The following is a 21,163-nucleotide window of genomic DNA, read 5'->3' as shown; positions in this document are numbered from 1 at the left end:
AGTAATGCAATCACAGTGAGCTGAGAGAGAAACAGACCAGCATCTTATCTACGTGTATGAGTAGAGTGCAGGCACAGAGCAGTGCAGAGTGCTGTGGAGCACATGTGGGTCTTTGTAGGAGCTTTGTGCATCAGCATGAGCACATCAGACCATTTACGCCCACATGGAGCGAGACATTGCACTGAAAATCTACCCATTAGTGTGCAGCCAAAAGTGAGCTTTTGAGAGTTCTAGTTCTCCTGTGAGTCCAAGTGTAAAGCTGAGCCTGATTCCCTCTGCTATTACAGTGTAGAATTACAATGTTAGAGCAGTCACAAGCCCGCCTGAGTAATAGTACGAGTAGAGAGCGATGTGAAGCTTAGTGTGAAGCTAATGGCAGGACCTGCTGTAAGTGTGAATAAAAGTGAGAGTCCCAGGAAGCCTGAGAGGAAATAATGGCTAAAGAACAAGACAACACAAAGTACTTCACACACTACAGCCAGAAAGGAGTTAAATTACATAAACATGTACTGAACCAACCTCATGCCACAAAACCCTGAAACTCCTAGCAGAGGCAACTTCTAGTTTTAGTGATCCTCTCTCCTCTGACTCCCTGTTTCTTTTTCTCCTTCTGCGTCAAGGCTGTCTCCATTATTGAGTGGTGTTATGAAACCCATCTACATTCTTAACTACCTCTCAGGTGAGTGTTGGGGACAGGAAAAGGTGTGTTACTATAACAACCGAGTCAAAGGAGGAGTAGTCTGACTTTTGACGTACACAGTTGAGTCTGGTGAGGAGGAGGGAGAATGGCGAACAAGGAGGAGGTAGAGGAGTGAAAGACTCTGCATGTCTGCCTGTACTGAGGAGGCCTTTCACTGTAAAGCATAACTTCTTTTGTGCCCTTTTGTTTGGCTTTCCTGTAATAGCAGGCTTTTCTAACAAATCAATGCCGTTATACAACAGGTAGTCAGAGAGCTTCCTCCTCCTGCCAAGAGCAGCTCCATGCTGCATTAGCTGCTACTTACACATTTTCATACTACGTTTTCCAGCAGAATTACATAACCCTGAGATTCTGTCCAAAGTTTCATGTGGAACTGGCAAAACATGAAAACTGAGTTTTTCAAAGATAAATGTTTATTCATCTATATTTGAGAAGGGTTAATTCAAGGCAATTTGGAGCATTTGGACTAAGGTCTTGGAAAACTGAAAATATAAACCAATACCAAAATATCATCTCTCATAAATTAGATCCAGCTTTTAAGCTTTGATTACCCACGTGGCAGCACTAGAGTAAAACTCCAGAAACCTGTCAATGATATCCGTCTCTATGGACTGAAGGGGGACCTGTGCATGGAGGCCCAAATTCAGAATCTGTGGTTTGTGTAGTCCAGTAAGTGTAAGCTAAACAGCTGGTGTTGTGCAACACACATATAACAGCCCCAAAAGCGCCTCAAGTATGAGAATAAGTATGTGTTTCCTGAGGTCAATATACACCATCTGAGTTGATAAATCATTTCTCCCCATAGATTGGTATTAGTGCCCTCCAGGCTGCACAGACACATACCGACTAACTGTTAAGAAAACAGGAGATCTGTACTGCTCATGTTGTAATTGTGTTAGTTTCTTGTTGTTTCCTCCCTCAGAGAGAGTTTTTGGTGCCGTTTGTTTGCTCCTTTTTCTGTTTGCAGCAACCTCCTGGCCTGAAAAATGAAGCCAATGCACAAATGCCAAAAACTGCAGTTACTTTAATGGCCACCTGAGGCCAGTTCCAAAAGTGAGTCAATTCCCATAGACCCCCATGTTAAAAGGCTACACTTTACAGCAGAAATAAACATGTTCACAGCCAGGCTCAAAAACAGACTCTATAGTTGGTGTAACTAAAAAAGTTGTAATAACTCACTCGTTTAAACTGTATAAAGCTTTAAAGTTAAGCATAATTAAGGGCGATGCTGCTTTGAATGAAAGGTGGGTGCCATCACATCTGGCGAGCTGCCTGCAGATTTCAACCACAGACTGTCAACCAGAGCCATACAGTCAGAGACTCAGCAATCAGGCATCATTCGTCCCACCTCAGTTCCACTCATGCACCACCTTTTTGCCCATTTTTGGATTAGTTAGACGGAGTCAGACACTGCCAAGATGGCAAAGAACTCAGTTCTAAAACTGCTCTTCAGGAAATCTATGAGTGACACCACGGAGGCTACGTCCATTTTTTTACAAACAGTCTGTGGTTTGTCAGCAGGATTACAGAAAAAGCATAAGCCCGATTTGGCCTACTAAATCCTGTACATCATAAGATCCAGTAAAGGGTGGTAAAGTTCAATCATGAGTTCAATCAAAGGCCAACCTGGAAATATGATGACTTTGTATCACTATACAAATTCATGTGAACCAGGAATCCTTTCGGACACAAATGTCCTTGCTCAAAGTTAATACAGCAAGCCATTGTTATGCAGCACCGGAGGTGCACTGGGAAAGAAATTCAGCCAACCTTTGACAACATTCTCGGGAAAACCCACAAGCAACGCTCAGTTGGTCCCGGCTTTTCCATGACCCATGACCCATGACCTGTTTTGACAATTCAGACAAATGAGTTGCAAGCAAAACAGTTGACATGATATCAAATATCAGAGGTGCAACTCCAAACCCAAATGTAAAGATACTGTTTGATAGGTTAATCAGAAAAACAGTAACAAGAACAAAGGAAGCCTAATTTCTTATATAGTGAGAAATATTCTGAATGGAAACAGCTGAAAAAATTAAAAGCTGTTTGTCCTAACTGAAGTCACAACCTCAAGCAGGCAACCCATGTCAAACAGCAATTATGAATTTCCTCTGCTTAGAGTATTAATCAATTCATTCACCACAAATGAGTAAATACAAATATTACAGGTTTTGCACAGGGAAACAATGATTTTCAAGTGTGGCATTGATGACATCCCCCCTTTTCATTCTGTTCTGCCAAAATGTGATACACACCACACACACCACACACACTAATACGGATTCAATGTAGTCCGAGCTAAAATGCCCCCCATATCTCCAGCTTCATCTCCTGTTGTCTAAAACTGGACTTTTCCGTACACATTATTTTCATGAATGCTGACAAGAAGGAGCAGGAAACATGTTGTTAAGAAATTGTGATAGCGCATTTAGACCCATGATTTCTTGTAACGTAGACATTGGACAGCCTGTCACCACATTGTTTATATGGGTGTTTCATTCAGGGTAGAATGAGGCCTGCTGCAGGACAACATACTATTTATCTAGGTGTCACTCTATTTTCTCTCCTTTTCCTTTGCATCCTGCTCTCTATCTAGATATTAACATTATAGATCTACCCTCTCCACAATTCTGCTCGGGTTTCAAGAGCTGCTCTGCTGCTGAGATCTCTCTGGTGGCTCGTCTCACTGCAAAACAAATGACCGCGGAAGTCTGCAGAGCCCACGAGTACATGCAATCAAACACTTGCATGGATGCAAAAACACACACCTCTTTATGGAAGGCTATTACCTTGATGATTAAGTGGGCTGGTGTTAAGATCCCACAATGCTTGTGCATTTATGAACAAGAGGAATTGGTGTGTGTTAGACAGTACCCATACTTTTACTTGCCCCACATGTCCTATCGGTGCTTTCCTTCTCATTTCTCAAATATTTTTCTTTCTCTCATTAATATTCAAATCTGTCTTATTCTCATTAGTTCACAGTTTCCATCCACAAACACACACTTACATACATCTCTGATGAAGTATTCCAGGGTGGCATAGGCAATGGCGATCCCATCATGGGTGCTTGTGCCCCGTCCCAGTTCATCAAGGATGACCAACGAGCGTTCTGTCACTCGGGAAATGATCTCCGACGCCTCTGTCAGCTCTTCCATGAACGTACTGCGACCTTTGTAGATGTTGTCTGAAGCCCCCATCCTGATAACCAATCAGAGAAAGAAAAAAGAGAGGTCAGAGGTCAATGGTAAGTCAGAGACCGTTCTGTTGAGATCAGACTAACAATATTTTAGTCTTTGGAGATGCTCACTGTGTCAGTTCAGGTAATCAGAGGGTCATAAACTCCTGCTGTGAGACCTGGCAGACGACATGTTGGTAGTGCCAGGGACTCATTTGACTGTTGACAGCACCAAAATCAACCTTAAGCCTTTCATCGTTACTCTGCAATAACAGTGCAATCTCCGTTTTTCCTCTGCCTTTAGGGATAGCAACGATGTGGTGACATCACACCCACTGTGTGATTAATTTGGCACAATATATTGTTCTGACTCGAGGACGACTAACAGATGGATATAGGTTCATTAAAATTAAATAAAACACTGTTTGTCTCTTACATACAGTGGTGTGAAAAAGTGTTTGCCCCCTTCCTGATTTCCAATTTTTTTGCATGTCTGTCACACTTAAATGTTTCAGATCATCAAACAAATTTAAATATTAGTCAAAGATAACACAAGTAAACACAAAATGCAGTTTTTAAATGAAGGTTTTTATTATTAAGGGAGAAAAAAAAATCCAAACCCACATGGCCCTGTGTGAAAAAGTGTTTGCCTGCTCCTGTTAAAACATAACTTAACTGTGGTTTATCACACCTGAGTTCAATTTCTCTAGCCACACCCAGGCCTGATTACTGCCACACCTGTTCTCAATCAAGAAATCACTTCAATAGGACCTGCCTGACAAAGTGAAGTAGACCAAAAGATCCTCAAAAGCTAGACATTATGCCAAGATCCAAAGAAATTCAGGAACAAATGAGAAAGAAAGTAATTGAGCTCTATCAGTCTGGAAAAGGTTCTAAAGCCATTTCTAAAGTTTTGGGACTCCAGAGAACCACAGTGAGAGCCATTATCCACAAATGGAGAAAACATGGAACAGTGGTGAACCTTCCCAGGAGTGGCCGGCCGACCAAAATTACCCCAAGAGCACAGCGACGACTCATCCGAGAGGTCACAAAAGACCCCACAACAACATCCAAAGAACTGCAGGCCTCACTTGCCTCAGTTAAGGTCAGTGTTCATGACTCCACCATAAGAAAGAGACCGGGCAAAAATGACCCGCATGGCAGAGTTCCAAGACCAAAACCACCACTGAGCAAAAAGAACATTAAGGCTCGTCAGTACAGTACATTTATTGTGTCGGACCAATATACGTTTGATGTTTGGGTAATCTGCATTTGGCAGCATACAATCCCATAAAAAAAATACAATATCTCAGGTTCTTATCAATTCCTCATCTGCATTTCAGTCAGGACACTATCAGATTTAACCATTTGTTAAACTAAGGCATTCATTTTGTTTAGCAGTGACTCTGCACAAGTGATGCTCTGCAACAATCTGAGCAAGCACGACACCGAATATTCCTGAGATCAGTAAACCCTCAGTAGAGCCTAAGGGGCCACAACATTTGAATGAATGCACACAATATGAACAGAGGAAAAATGTGTGTAATGTGGGGGGGGGGGATTGGCAGCGGGTCGTTGTAGAGCGATGTGGAGGCCGGGGATGGACTGGAGTCTGAATGATTGGACGGGAAAGGGGCTCGTGACTGACTCTGTGCCTGCCTGAACTATGGCAACACTCCATTATTGTATTTCTGAGTTCATTTATCATGAAAAAATTACATATTCACTCTGGTTCTTGGTACGATTATTGTGAATGTTCAACAAAAACTTATTTTAGATTTCAAAAAACATTTTCATAAACACACCAATGCACTGAACGCAGAGTGACTCATTCACATGTGAAAGCAAGTTGTAAGCAATAAGATTCATTTCAATACTGCTATGTAGCCTGCTTAAACATATTTTCAGGTCAAGGAACAAAAAACATTTCATACTAAAGCGCTTATTTGTAAAGAAATATAAGAAACAAAATAAAACATGGTGGAATAATTGTTCATTGGACTAGAACAATTCATCTGTTTATAAAAAAAAAAAAAAAAATGGAGCCGCAGAGATGATCCACAAACTGCTGTTGTTCTTCCAGAAATCCCAGAACCACCCACAAACAGACAAACAAAGACAATGCCATTTTACTCCGAGTGAACCTGCTCCTACACAGTCTTCTTCCAGGAGAAAGTTATGCACCAAAAAAAGAAAAAGAGAGTGACAGTGAAAAGGAGGAGTGTGAAGAAAGACCGCAACAGCCAGAGGTTCCTTTTGTTTTAAAGCTGAACAGAAGATAAAGAGCGTGGCTGATGGTGTAAAGGATTTAAACGGATCCTTTAATCTCATTTTAACCACTCGGTATGTGCCTTACACATATTACACTCGACTCAAGATTTCTCGCTGTAATAAATGTAATAAATACAATAAATGTATTTTCTGGCATCATTTCAGGTTAAATGAGTTTAACATCCAGCAATTTGTGAAATTTCCCCTGGTTATATTTTGTAATTATTAAAATTCACAATTTGTCAGCCTAAAGCATTACAGATAGGGAGAGCAGCTAATTATAAACATTCAACAATCCTCACATTTCCTAACAGGCAGGGAAATGTTCTGTTATTTATTCTTGCGCCTTCTAACTCCAGTCATTTCATGTTTCATATTTTAAAACAAAAACACACTGAACGGGCGGTCTACACTGTATGGCCAAAAGTATTTTGACATTTAAATTTTACACTGCTTCATTACCGACCATCACTTTCCAAAGTCATATATATGGTATGAGATTTACGCACAATTCAGAAACCTGACTGCAGTGGGTTGCTCCCACTCAGCATCAGAAGCATTAAGTGAGGTCAGTCATTGATCCTGGGTGGTTTGATTTGGCGTACAGCTCAAATCCCAGTTCTTTCAAAAGGTGTTGTTTAGGGGGTTGAGGCTTTATGCAGGTTGTGAAGTTCTTTAAACTCATGCACAGGGGCACAGTCATGTTGAAACAGGAGACAGCGTTCCACAACCCAAATTAGACATGCACTAATGTTTAAAACAATTTACCTAATTGCATTGAAAGAATTAAATAATGTAAGATAGATGAGTATATGAATCGGGGTATCCACAAACTGTTGGCCAAACATTGACTACAATCATCATCATCATGCTAGAAGCGCTCACACAAGTGATTTAAGAGGATTTTTGGCATGTACCAATTTTATTTTTTTACACTTCATTGTCCACCATAATAATTTTCTGGGAAATATGACCAAAATTCATGAATGGTGCGAACCTTTCAATGAGTCCTGATTTGGCGTAAACTAAACAAAATAATCATTATCATTGCTTCCCTATTAACTGAGAGGCTTTTTTTATTGACTCACACTAACAGCTCAGTGGGTTCATACAGATCTAATGTAAATGGTAAATGGGCAGCTTTACAATATCACCTCTGTTCCACCCATTACAAGGCTATGGTCTGCCTATCGGGAGCAACTTGGGGTTCAATGTTTTGCCCATGGGCAGTTTGTCATGTGGAGGAGGAGCCGGGGATCAAATCACCAACCCTGCAATTAGTGCACCTGACACGCAGCTGCCCCCCCCCCCCCAAAAAAAAAAAAAAAAAAGAAAGAAAGAAAAAAAATGACTATAGACTGTAATAACACTCCAATATCAGTGAATGTCACATCCCAACGTTGGCACAATCACAGGGAAACAGGAAGCCTAGTAAGGCCATCTTAAACGTGTTCGTTATGATAATGATGAAGTTTCACGCACGCACACCTTCTCATTAACAGGTGACCAGTAAGAAAGATTTAAGATAAGACTACAGAGACCTACACATTACATTCATTTAGTAGACGGTCTAAAATGCAGGTAATCAATATATTGACAAACTCATTCAAGTAAAATTACGGTTAATGACGTTACAGGAATTTAAGACTAGTGACAGAAAATCAAAAAACAGGATCGCTCGAGTCAATAGATATTTACTGATTAGTGATATAATGACAACATGTTGAAGTCTTCACCAGCCTCAAAGCCAGTTTTAGAGCTCCTCCAATGCTCTGATACAGACTGACAGACAGCATTGACTCATCTGATACAAACTCGACTCCAGCTGGATCACAGATGCCACATCGCTCTGCCAATCAGCGTTTCTCGCCTCTAAATCTGTCTTTTCCTGTCCTGACTAACCTTCAGCATGGAACCTATGAATGAACCACTAAGCCTCTAACACAAGCATTACCATGGTTACACCACATGCCATACAGGAGAGAGGTGTGGCAGACATGCTGCTGCATTACATTAGCCAATTTATAGTGTGCGCCTGCATGTATGCCTAAAACTCAGGGGAAATTACAACAGATCTATACTGCACAGCAGAGAGGATGGACAGAATCAGATTAAAAGGAACAGGGCTGATCACACTCTCTAACTGTCCACTGATGAGGGGACGTACAGCGGAAACACAGCCACACTCCACCAGCTGGGTGTCCTGCTGGCCTCAATGAGTCCCTCCTTCCAGCCAAACACGCTGATCCTGAAAATAGACTCCGTTTCTAATCACTTAACATCTCTCAGAAAAACATGTTTAGACACATTTAAAGTGTTTATCTGACACTTATAGAGCCTTCTTTGCTTTCACATTACTTTGGGATTTTGTCATTATATCACCATATTTGTGAGAAACAGATACTGAGGAGACGTGGATAAATTTAGTCTCTCTGAAGACAGCTGACATTCTAAAAACGTCCAAGAAAAAGCTAAATCTTTACACAGTGCGTATCACCAATATATGACGTTCTCCTTTTTCAGCATTATTAGACTTCATTGTATCTGAGTGGGATATATTGAGTGAACCACATTTTAAATCCACTGGGAAAAACTAAGACCACTGTGAGATAAACGTAGGCCCTAATAAGGAGAGAAACATTACCTGTTTTTGTTGTTGTTGTTTTCTAACACAGGTACATAATTTCATGTTGGATTTCTTCTACTTTTAGATTTTTTTTTTCCTTCTGTTTTGGACAGTAAGATTAGTGTGCAACAGGATAGGTACACATGGAATCATAACCAGGTACTTAGGTGCTTGGCTGCAGCCATCGAGAAGAGGAGAATAGAAGTGAGAGCAGGGAAGAGTGGAAACAGTAAGGCAGCTATTAGTTTTGTTAGAGAGGGAGAGGAAAGCAGGGGAGTGAACGGCCCAGATAGGCAAGCTGTTAGTGTGTTAAACAAAAGGTAAGGACTGGGAAATGCAGGTAGATCTGGGTGGAAAACTTAAGATTCCAGGAGAAATAAGTTGTACCAGCCAGAGGCCAGATATTGTGTTGTGGTTAGTTAGCCAGCGAATAGTGTATTTCATGGTGCTGACAGTGCCATGGGAAGATAATATTAATGAGGCTTATGAAAGGAACAGAAAGAAGACTCAGAACTAGCAGCTGAGGGGTGGGGGTGGGGTGCAAGGGTGCGTCCAGTAGAGGTAGGTTGTCAAAGGTTCATTGTGTGGTCAACAGCAGCTCTATTGCGGAAGTTTGGAATCTGTGGACGGAACCTGCAGCAGGCAGTGAGGGAGATGGTGGAAGCAGCTGAACAGGGCAGTCTTTGGATTTGACAGAAAAGGAATAGCATTGGTGGTCGTGCATAGCAGGTATGATCTTGTGGCTTTGAGCAAGGATAGCGGTTCCAAAGTATCCGGGCACAAGTCATACTGGGTTAGATGTTAAACAGGTAGAGCAGGAGTGGGTGTGAGTATTGAAGGGAGTAGTCCTGGGAAGCCGGGCCTAACTTGACGAAACACCGGTGAAGGGAGGTGTCACTTAATAACCCCAGTAAGATACTGCACTCTCACCGTGTTGTTGAGGTTACAGGTGGTTTCTACTTTTGTTTTGGGCATAGCATGCATAGTGTTAGTTAGTGAGTCGTTTGGCAGATATTGAGTCAGTTATCCCTTGCGGTGGTACTTTGCATTAATTTGTCACTCTGTGTACGGTAAAACAAATTTTACGTGGATGTCAGAAGACTGACCGCAACTTTGTGGAAGCCAAAGGAGATATATAACAAAGATTATAATTTTTTTTTTTTTAAATAAAGCTAAGCAACACATCTATTTATACAGATAGAAGAGGATCAATGTAAGCACCTTAACACTTTGCCTGTGTCAATTAGGATGTCAATTACCTTGAGTTCTCCCCAGATTTGTCCTAGCAGCTTGAATCATAGATTTCTGCAGAGTATAATCCTGTCCGATATAAACTTCCAGGTCCTGCAGCACAGAAAAGGCCCAACAGCTCTGAATACAACCTACAATATGGTACAGGCACTCTGACACTACAGCACTATACAAAGTTACAGGAACGAATGAGTCGATGTAGCATACAGCATTTCTCAACATGTGTACAACACCCACCTAGTTGTTAATGTTACACAGAGATCGGTTGGCAGCAAAATACTCAGTGCCGTTTGAAGTTTTCGGAGGATATCAGCCACATTTCTGGAACTAAAAAAAAAAGGAAAAAATTTTGCAGAAAAGCTGCATTTTCTGATGGGAGGGGAGGCTGTGAGAGACTTTAGTAAAACATAGTATAATCACTGCTAGGAGTGCATGGTCGATTAAAGGTACTTTCAAAACAGTTTTACATTCAGATTCCTCTTGCTGTTTCCATAACAACCATGAAGGGATGGAAGAATATGCTCTATTACCTTCAGGACTTAATACCGAAAAGAAAGCACGCTCAGCAGCAGCATACGTGCGCACACACAGACGCCAGGAAACACACACACACACACACACACACACACACACACACACACACACATACAGACTGCTGGCGTACTATGCTACAGTCTGTAGAAGAGCAAACGCGTTTAGAATTATGCTCAAATTACAATATGGCATATTTGTAAAAACGCTGTGGCACAGTGGAGTGGGCAGGAAAGTAAAACCAAGACTCTGTGAGGCGGCAAACCAATCTGCAGATTATTTTCTTTATCCTCATTGATAATCAATCATCTGGATCAGTTCAGACAGGATATCCCATTAGACACCTACGCGCCATCTCATTACCCACAACCCACAAAGTCTGCTTATTCCACTCAAGTAAAACTCACCAGCTCTCACTCATAAACACATAACATCTCTCACACACACACAAGATGAAGCGATTCCCACTGGGCGTATATTATGCTTTCACAGCGGTGGGGATTGATTGAGTGTTTATTATCAAGACACATTCTCCTCAGGATCTTACGCTCTGTGATAGAGAGAGGTCGAGCCGTCCAATTAGAAACAGATAGGACGACAGAGGTAACGGAGAGGAGGGGAGGACAGCAGATACAGTGTGGGTGCGTTTTCCCCCCCGTGAACGTTAATTAGCTCTGAGATGCATCGTTTCTGGGAGAAAGAGAGAATATTAACCTCCAACCTTGATCAAAGACCTGACTAAACAACAAAGGGACACACGGGCACAATTCTGGGTTGTTTTACTTCTGAAGACCTTCGATCACTGAAGTACAACTAACTACTATAACCTAAAGCTCACACTAATCAAAAATGTAACTCAAACCTATGACTTTTTTTTGTCTTTTACAAGTTATTCCATCTAGATTTAAAAACAAGTAAATCTGTTGGGGCTTTAAGGTGCTGACCATGAACCACAATGTCCTCCTTTGAATGTAGCCGGGGACCCTCCATGTATGGAACAGCTCTCTCCCCTCATTTCCTATCATTTCTACCATCATCTATCCAATTCGAAGGCTTAAAAGGCCCTTCCATTAAAAAGAAAAAAGAAAAAGATTATCACATTAGTTGTCATTTCCTGCTGGGAGAAGACTTTGATTACCTTATTTTACAAAAGAAAATCTCTGTTTTGTAATGAGCAGCACTGTGTGAGATGAGAAAGTTGAAGCAATAACTCACTAATGAGCGTCTGATTATCTGATTGTGTCGTTCAGGTTTGGAAAATTTTTAATATACAGTGTTTTGCTGATTGCATTTGAAAAATCAGATTTCCCAAACTTAAATGTTATTATTCAATGTTTAAAAAAAAGTTTGTGATACATTCTTTAAAAGGCACTCATATTGTAAGCTTATTTATATTTATAAATCCAATTAATGTGACAAATTGAACTGGGAAGTTTTGTTTTTGAACAGCCCATGATTGTTATTTAGCAATGGACACGTATTTGTATTTACTTCAGATCTTCATCTTTTCTGTTTTGAGTTCATAGAATGACAAAATACACGCTCTGTATTATAAATCTTAAGCTTAATGATCACTTGTTTCTGTTGACTCTGTCCAAACCAACCTGTCATTCCAACAACCCTAAACCCAAAAACTAAGACTAAACTGGACACTTACAGATGTGAGCAGCATCCAACATCACGTCATTACTCTAATATGAGGTCTAAAACCCGCAAATGTTTGTCTCAAGAACACACGCACACACGGACACACAGACAAACACACTCGTGGTGTGCTGACAAGCCTCTGGCTCCCGCTTGGTTAATACATGAGAACATGCTTAAACCCACAAAAAAGACAATTACACACATCTGCAAGCCATTAGGCCTAATCACACAGGCAGAATGACTGAGACCGTACAATGTACTGGCCTGCGTGCCACACTAATATGTAGTCAGCACTGGAAACTACATGCAGAGCTGAACGCTGCTCTCATCATAATGAGAACAATTATCAGCAGGAACAAAAGATCTTGTTGTCTGAGGGTTTCTACAATACAGAGAGCTGTACCGTATCGAACCGTGATGGAACAATGGCGACAACCTACTCTAACAACTCTTGCTATTTTTTTTTGTTTTAACCCTCCTTACACAACTCCTCCTGTGCGGTGAGTAACAAAATGGGATTACAGGGGATTAGTCCGAGTGTCGGTCCTAAAAATAAACTTGACTGTGTCACAGTGGAGGTGAATGAGGTGTTTTGGGAGGGAGTCCGATTTCTTTTTTTTTTTTATCAGGTTTTCTCCGCTGTAGACTCACCAGTGACTTTATGTTTAATTGCACTAATGAGTAAGCCAGAGGTGAAAGTGTGCTCGCTCACTGTTGCCATGGTCACTGTCATGGTCTTCCTGTTCAACAGAGAAAAAGTCACTCATGTATCTCTTCTTCAGTGTTTGTGTGTCTGTCATCAATAGAAAAGAAATGCTGTATCTTGCAACTGCATTGTTGTGTCACTTTAACATACTGGATGAATTATACTGTAATAAACTGTTAATTTAAATTAATGAACCTGTTTTTAAGTGTTGATGTGTCTTTTATAGATGTCTCCTTTTTAAAATGTCCCGCAGCAAAACAAACGTCTACATGTCACTGAGACACAGTTACAATCAAGCTGTGCTCATTTCCCTTCACAGCTGCATCAAATGACTGCTTTTATTATCTCCTGCTTCTCCGACATCCACACTTTTTGATGGAGCACATTCAGATTGACGTCGCATAAATTACAACTACAATTATCGCAGTTATATACCTTCACCAACTAGTCAAGTGTCAGTTTACATCTGTCCACACTTCAATGATATATATGAAATGCAAACTTTGAGGGAATTCATTTCTCAGCTGTAGTTGGATTCAAAACTCAAATATGGAAGTTACTTCGAAGACGCTACGATGCTTCACACATTGTATTATATAATAAGCCCAGGTTCATGGTGAATATCAAAGATTATTGTCACCAATTCAGTATCTGACCAAATATGAAATGTGGTCACAATCTCTCTCTCTGTTCCTGAAATACGGAGCTGAATTAAAGCCATAAAACGTTTTTTTGCAAAACATTTTGATGTCACAGTGAGTTTGACCTTTTGAATAGATATGTATTCATGTTAAATTTTGTTATTATTAGTGTGACTTTGAACTTTGGCTACTAGATTTTGATCAGTTCATTCTTGTCCAGTATACCATCTGGTCTAATGAACAACCTGACAACATAATGCCTCCAACCACTGCTGGCACAGAGGGATAAAAAAACATTTTCATACATCTTCAGAAGAAAGCAGTCCAAATAAGACTGACTGAGTGTGTTCTGTGGATTAGTAATTAAAGTATGAATAAAAAAGACTGCAACAGTTTCAGACAGTTTGAAATGTTTTATACCCCACCCCCTTTTTCAACTGTTTTCACCTTCATAGGTTTAGAGTAGAGTCAGAAATCTTTGAGGCATATACAGTCTTTTAACACCCGCCCCCCCCCCCAAAAAAAAAAAAAAAAAAATATCTGTATAGCTAAAGATTACTATGTAAGAAAATATTTTATTCAATTGGGGTGAACTGACCCTTTTAAGCGGTTTTCTTTTTTAATATTTATTAACAGGTTTTGCAGATTGTGCACCTTTTTAAAAAATAAAAAAAAAAATAAAAAAAAAAAACAGCTCAGTCTCAACATGTTTTAAGGTTCAAACAAAAAAACACAATAATGGTGATTTTCAAATAGTGCATTCATTTAAATGATCACTAATAATATATTACTGTTTTATAATTCACTTCCAAAATCTTTAGTATGTAGTTATGATGAGTTTCCACCAAGACATTCGATGCAGTGTTGTCGTTTCCGTTTCTCTCTGCTGATTAACTGAGTCTATTCACAGCTGTCAAACATGTAACAAATGCAGAAGTATATTTTGTATGTGCCTGTGTCCCTACCTGGTGTAAACGGCGTCCAGTATGCCCAGACAGGCCTCGGAGGCCGGGACGTAGGAGCCCATCTGAGCCATAACACAGATGAGGGCAACCTGGCGGATGTAGGAGCTCTTACCCCCCATATTAGGCCCAGTGATGATCATAGTTCTCCTGCCATCACGCTAAATGAAGGGAGAGGAGAGAAGAGGGGATGATAATAACTGTGACATAGACAGAAGGCAAACGAGGAGAGACAGGGTAAGATATTTGCATGCTGTCCTGCACAGCTGAAGAGGTGGGTGGACTGAAAGCTTGGCTTCTCTTCCTATTGGCTTGTGCTTCTGTTGCAATATTAACCTACACCCACTCCACCACTGAGCGAAGAAGCGTGCGTGCGTGCGTGTATGTGTGTGTACCTGTAGTTCAGTGTGGTTAGGCACATACTGGTTGTGCTCTCCCATCAGTAAGTCTATAGCAGGATGTCTGCCGTCCCTGATCATAATCTGGTGCTGATCTTCACACACCTTTGGCCTGAAAACGGAGAAGACAGTCGGTTAGGAGCGCACGCGCGCACACAAAAATTACATCATTTTAGAAACTGCCACTGGGTACCTTGAAACTGAATCTCACAATAACAGCTAATTCTTTTTTTCCTTTTTTGCTTTATTTACTGTCTAAATATCGGAGTTTGACCGTCAAAGAATTTTTAAAGAGGATAAGAATAATTGAGAATGCAAATAAACTATATTCACACATAAGTATTAACATGAACAAACATGTCATTAAAAACAAACATTTTCAAATAAAGATGTGTCTAGGTTAAGATATTTCACATAACCAAACCTCCAAAATCTAATATGGCACTAAAAGTAAATGTAACAATTCTGAACATCTACCAATTTAAATAAATCAATCAATCAATCAATTTATGTCAAACAATATATATAATAATCTTGCTAATTAATCATTCATTGCTGCAGCTCTGTAATTTCTTCTGTAATTCCTGCCAGCATACAGTTGTGAAAGATAAAAAATAAAGCTGATATACCTGCACAACACAGCAAGGAAAATCTACAACAACTTTTCCAAACATTTTCTCAACAAAAATATCAAAAGGTGAAATATTCTTTCATGGAAAAAGTAAGTACACCCTTGGCCTCAGAAGGTAGTATTGCCCCGTTAAGCAAAATATATTTTGATAGGTATTTTGAAGAATTGTTCACGAGTCTTTGACTTAGGCTTCCTTACATTTTTGATTCAAAATTACTTCACTTTCAATATATCATAAGATGTTTGAAGGTTTTCTTGTATGTATTTCCAATTCTTGATTTCCAATCTGGGTTTTGACTTGGTCGTTCCATAATCCTCCATCTCTCCTTTTGGAGCAGTAAATTTGGTAAATTTGTTGATGTGCTTAGGATCATTATCCTGCCGAAAGGTTTGCTGCAGGTTCAACTTTCGGACAGATGGCCTCACATTATCTTCAAGCACTCTTACACTGTGTGCACAATTATTAGGCAAGTTGTATTTTTGAGGATTAATTTTATTATTGAACAACTACAGTGCTCTCGGTCAATCCAAAATGTTAATAAACCTCAAACCTGAATATTTAAGAAAGTAAAAAGTGAGGTTTTGGCTTTCTAAGAATATCTATGCGTGCACAATTATTGGGCAACTATTTGTGTGCAGAATTATTATGCAACTAAATGAAAAACAGAAAATTTCCCATCTCACTATTTTCATCTGTTTAAGTGAGAATAATAAACAACTCAAAATTTACAAAAAAAACATTTCTGAAATAAAAAAAAATAAAAAAATCTGTGACCAATATATCCACCCTTCTCTTCAATAACAGTAATAAGCCTTCCATTCATGGATTCTGTCAGTTTCTTGATCTGTTGACGATCAACTTTTTGTGCAGCAGCAACCACAGCCTCCCAGACACTGTTCAGAGAGGTGGACTGTTTTCCTTCACCGTAAATCTCCCGTTTAAGAAGGGCCCACAAGTTCTCAATAGGGTTTAGGTCGGGTGAGGAAGGGGGCCATGTCATTATTCTTTCATCTTTAAGGCCTTTACTGGCTAGCCACGCAGTGGAGTACTTCAATGCAAGTGAGGAAGCGTTGTCCTGCATAAAAATCATGGTCTTCTTGAAAGATGCAACATTTTCCAAGTAGAGCTCTGTGCCCGTTACTGATCCGGCCACGGGCCCGTCCATCTGGTCCGTCAAGGGTCACTCTCATCTCATCAGTCCAGAAACCTTTGAAAAATCTGTCTTCAGATATTTCTTGGCCCGGTCTTGACGTTTCAACTTATGTGTCTTGTTCAGTGGTGGTCGGGTTTCAGCCTTCCTTACCTCGGCCATGTCTCTGATCACTGAACACCTTGTACTTCTGGGCACTCCAGGTAGGTTGCAGTTCTGGAATATGACAGCACTGGAGGATAATAACTTCCTGGTAGCTTCACGTTTCATTCTTCTCAAATCTTTGGCAATTAATTTGCATCTTTTTTTCTCAACACGTTTCTTGCGACCCTGTTGACTGTTTGCAACAAAACGTTTGATGGTTCTGTGATCACGCCCCGATATCGTAGCAATTTCAAGAGTGCTGCATCCCTCTGAAAGACTTTTTACAATTTTGGACTTTTCATAGTCAGTTAAATCTCTTTTTTGGCCTATTTTGCCCTAGGAAAAGAAGCTGCCTAATAATTATGCACATCTTGATATAGGGTGTTGATCTCCTTAGGCCACACCCTCCACAAATACACATCACCTGATGTGCTTAAATCCAATAGGCATTCAAGTTTATACAGCTTGGAGTTGGAAAATATGCATAAAAATGAGGATATGGTCAAAATACTCACTTGCCTAATAATGGTGCACATAGTGTAGATATGATGCAGAATTCGTAGATGAATCAATGACTGCAAGTTGCCTTGTCTCTGAGGCAGCAAAGCAACCCCAAATCATGACATTTCCACCCTTTGGGCGGAATTGAATGTGAGGAGGTTATAATTATTGGCACCCTGATTCTAATTTTATGGATTGATACTTGATCAAGGGCATTGTTATTATTTACATGCGAGTGATCACATTTTATTATTTACTTAAATTATGTTTATCAAATTTTGTATGTATAATTTAGGTACATTTGTATGTCATTTGTTTGTGTACATTAACTTTATTAATTGGCACTGTTTAATGATGAATGAAACGTTTTCTTTTCTAAATATAAAAAAAAAGTTTCCACTTTTTTAACTTTTTACATGACCGCATCTGAGTTAACCCAACACTGGCAAATAGCAAACAGGCCTGTATCAGCCATGCTCTACTAAAATATACTTAACACACACACACACACACACACACACACACACACACACACACATCCTTAAAAAAGCATTTAAAAAAAGATGAAGAGTTAAAATAAAAACAGAAGTAACGTTACATAAAATATACAAATACTGCAATGCTGCGATGTGGACTGAAGAAAAGTTGAAACCCTGAAATGTGTCGAAATAGGCCGCTTAAAAGTGTGTGTGTGTGTGTATGTGTGTGTGTGTGTGTGTGTGTGTGTGTGTGTGTGGGAGAGAGGTTGGTGTTCTGGCAGAGCACACTGCTGAGCCCGGTGCACACACCCACACACAGCCTGTCTGAGACTATAGGACACGACACAGGACACCCCCCACACACACGAACACACACAATCCCACACGCGCATACACACACACGCGCGCGCATACACACACACACACACACACACACACACACACACACACACACACACACACACACACAGAGTACTCAGACAAATACATCAATATTTATAGTCATCATGAGAGTACATCACCTGCAATAGTCCCCTTGTTTAGCCACCTCAGCCAATGAGAAGAGGCAGTCCATGGTTGCTAGGTGACTAATAGCCCTTTTCATGGTGTGGTAGCGCTCCCCAAACTGACTACAGAGAAGTAGAGAGAGGAAAGAGATTTTGAAGTGTATATTAAGGTGAGTGCATACAGAGTTGTGAGTAGACAGCACTGACGGTGTACTTGACTAAAACAGATTAATTCTGGCAGGCTGAGAGCAGTGGAGGCATACCTCTGAACTTCAGACTGACATGTTTTTAGCAGTTTTTCTCTTGGGTTTGTGATCAGGTAGGTGTGTGTGTGTGTGTGTGTGTGTGTGTGTGTGTGTGTGTGTGTGTGTGTGTGTGTGTGTGTGTGTGTGCGCTTGCGTGCGTCATACTCCAGAAAATTGGTCCACTCCCTCTGGCAGTCCAGCAGCAGCTGCTCTCGAAGCTGCAGCAGCTTCTTGTAGCGGTCGACGAGGAAAGGAGAGTGATATCTGGTGACTGCCTTGGTGCTGCAGAGGAGAAGGGGAAGAGAAGTGTAGAGCTAAGAATGGATTCAAGTAAAGAATGAAAATTGCAAGGTGCTTATATATACTAAATAACATGTCAACTCAATAGTAATTGCCTTACACCAACCCTTTTGTCTTCTGTCTCCTTAAAATAGTCGCCTGTTTCCTTCAGTACGTCTTGTCAATCATAACCACATTAACATTGGAGCAACATTTTGAAATAAATATAATTTTGGGTAGCATAGTGTTTGCTTTTCTTATCCCGTTAAGGCAGAACTTGGTTTGTTGTCTATATTTGTACTAGTGTTAATACATTTCAAAGGATGTTCTGTGTGTCTAAAGTGTGATTTTTGCTTGTTCCTGTATGCCACAGAGCTCCAAAATTGTCCAAGAACTAATAAAGACATCACTATCCAAACCGGTTTCACTGGGTGATACGTTTCTTCAGCAATCACTTTCTCACTTCAACACTTTCACTTTACAGAAACCACTTTCCAGAGACCGTGAAAGGATTCGCTGTTATTAAGTCTGTTTCTACATAAACCAGAGTGCCTGAATCCTCTGTCTCCCTGTGCAATGATGCAGCTTGGACATCAATGTCCTATGGTGCAAAAGCTAAATCAGGCTATAGATACACAGACAATACCTCTTAGGTATATATACCTACAGGACCACTTTAGCTTTGGTCTTTTCATGAGAGTTGTTGAGAATAAGAAAAATATAGAAAATTTCCAGGCTTATCCTTTAATTACTCGTCTCACAACTCCTCAGATTTTTTTCTAACAAACCCCTCCAAGGATTCATTATTTAAAGTTTTTGGAGAACAGAAGGAAGTTCAGCGAGTAGGGGTGGTGGACAGCAACTATTGTGTTGTTCCTGTTCCAGTCAGCCAACCAGACAGAAATATTTATTTTCTGTGGCTGCAATATTGTCCACATATTGATATTATTGACAGTTACCAACATTTTTCCATCTCCAGTGTTACAGATATTGCATAAAATGTCACGGTCCATCTCTTACCTCTGAAATGTGCAGTTGAATCTTGAATGACAGTGTGTGTGTGTGTGTGTGTGTGTGTGTGTGTGTGTGTGTGTGTGTGTGTGTGTGTGTGTGTGTGTGTGCGTGCGTGCGTGCGTGCGTGCGTGCGTGCGTGTTGCAACTATGCGTAAGCTGACCTGCTGATTTTGACCCAGTCAGGTGGAACAGTGGATGACAGGGAGTTCTTCACCTCAATCAGAAACTGAGGGCAGAGGAGGAAGAGGAGGAGTGAGACTTTGATAAATAAGACCAAAGCAGACAATCTTAAAATACTGTGTCACTCTTGATTAAAACTGGCGCGCGCGCGCGCGTGCGCACACACACACACACACACACACACACACACACACACACACACACACACACACACACACACACACACACACACACACACACACACACACACACACACACGATCATCACTGTTGCCGAGACTTCCACCCAAAAGGCCATCAATCTCCTCCCACCTTTCTTTCACTCTGCTGCGAACACACACACAGACGGTACCTCCTGTCCAGAGACGGTCGTGTAGTCAAGTGCGCGGGCCTTCAGCGTCAGTCGGATGTCTTTGCGGTGGTCTTGAATCTCACTGAGGACAGTCTGGATCTGCTCCCTTCTTTCCTGCAGCACCGGGAAGCCGGACAGATCTGAGAAGAGCTCCAACTTATTCCCAGCCCTGCACAAACACGCAGTCCAAATGTGACAGCTGCTGGTGACACACCGCACCACAAAGACAAAATACAGAAGATTATCTGAGAGATGACCCTGCTGGTCAGCCTGACCCTTCAGGAGTGAAAACTGGAGGAAAGAATCATTGATGTGTCACGAGAACATCCTTCGCTCTGATAGTCCAGGCCAGTTGCTGATCATACATTATGTGGAGTGACAGCAGGCCTCTAACATCACCCTCTGGGCCATATTCTTGAATTTCTGAATCCCAGTTTTGTTGTACTGCAGTGTGTTTTCCTGAATTCCCTATTAAGCATTTTAATAGCAACCATAAGATGTATTTCTGGATTCATCACCATGCACCAATGTTTACCGGTTGAACTGAATGAAATTTGCAATTTAATCGTATGAGATCCATTATAGAAGAGTTGAGGAGACACAGACAATTCTGTCAACAGGTGTACAAACTTGAAATATGAAATATATTTAACAGACTGAGGTAATCATTCACAAATGGCCCCTGGTATCCCTCAAATCTATGTCCATGTAAACACTATGCAAAAATTAAATAACATGCAGTTTTGAAAGATTTCAGCTCTCCAAATA

The 21,163-nt window shown here is 40.6% G+C and overlaps 1 protein-coding gene across 2 annotated transcripts in view; it reads right to left on the bottom strand.

Annotated features, from left to right (window-relative positions):
* The window catches only part of msh3 (mutS homolog 3 (E. coli)), a 52,079-nt gene that overhangs the window by 8,133 nt on the left and 22,783 nt on the right, over window positions 1-21,163 (bottom strand). Inside the window, exons 15-21 of one of the 2 annotated variants that reach the window (XM_069138622.1) lie at window positions 20,396-20,564; window positions 20,026-20,090; window positions 18,737-18,853; window positions 18,342-18,449; window positions 14,912-15,026; window positions 14,520-14,677; window positions 3,718-3,904 (exon numbers count right to left, since the gene is read on the bottom strand). In XM_069138622.1, the coding sequence (XP_068994723.1) occupies window positions 3,718-3,904; window positions 14,520-14,677; window positions 14,912-15,026; window positions 18,342-18,449; window positions 18,737-18,853; window positions 20,026-20,090; window positions 20,396-20,564 (919 nt within the window). Of the gene's footprint in view, window positions 1-3,713; window positions 3,905-14,519; window positions 14,678-14,911; window positions 15,027-18,341; window positions 18,450-18,736; window positions 18,854-20,025; window positions 20,091-20,395; window positions 20,565-21,163 lie in introns of both variants that reach the window. The other variant, XM_069138623.1, reaches the window with a different exon arrangement.

Source organism: Embiotoca jacksoni, unplaced genomic scaffold (genome assembly GCF_022577435.1).
Source record: "Embiotoca jacksoni isolate LCO1_2020_lvr unplaced genomic scaffold, fEmbJac1.0.p SCAF_8, whole genome shotgun sequence".
Taxonomy (NCBI): domain Eukaryota; kingdom Metazoa; phylum Chordata; class Actinopteri; family Embiotocidae; genus Embiotoca; species Embiotoca jacksoni.
The sequence above is the reverse complement of the archived record's forward strand: the minus strand, read 5'-3'. Positions and strand labels throughout refer to the sequence as shown.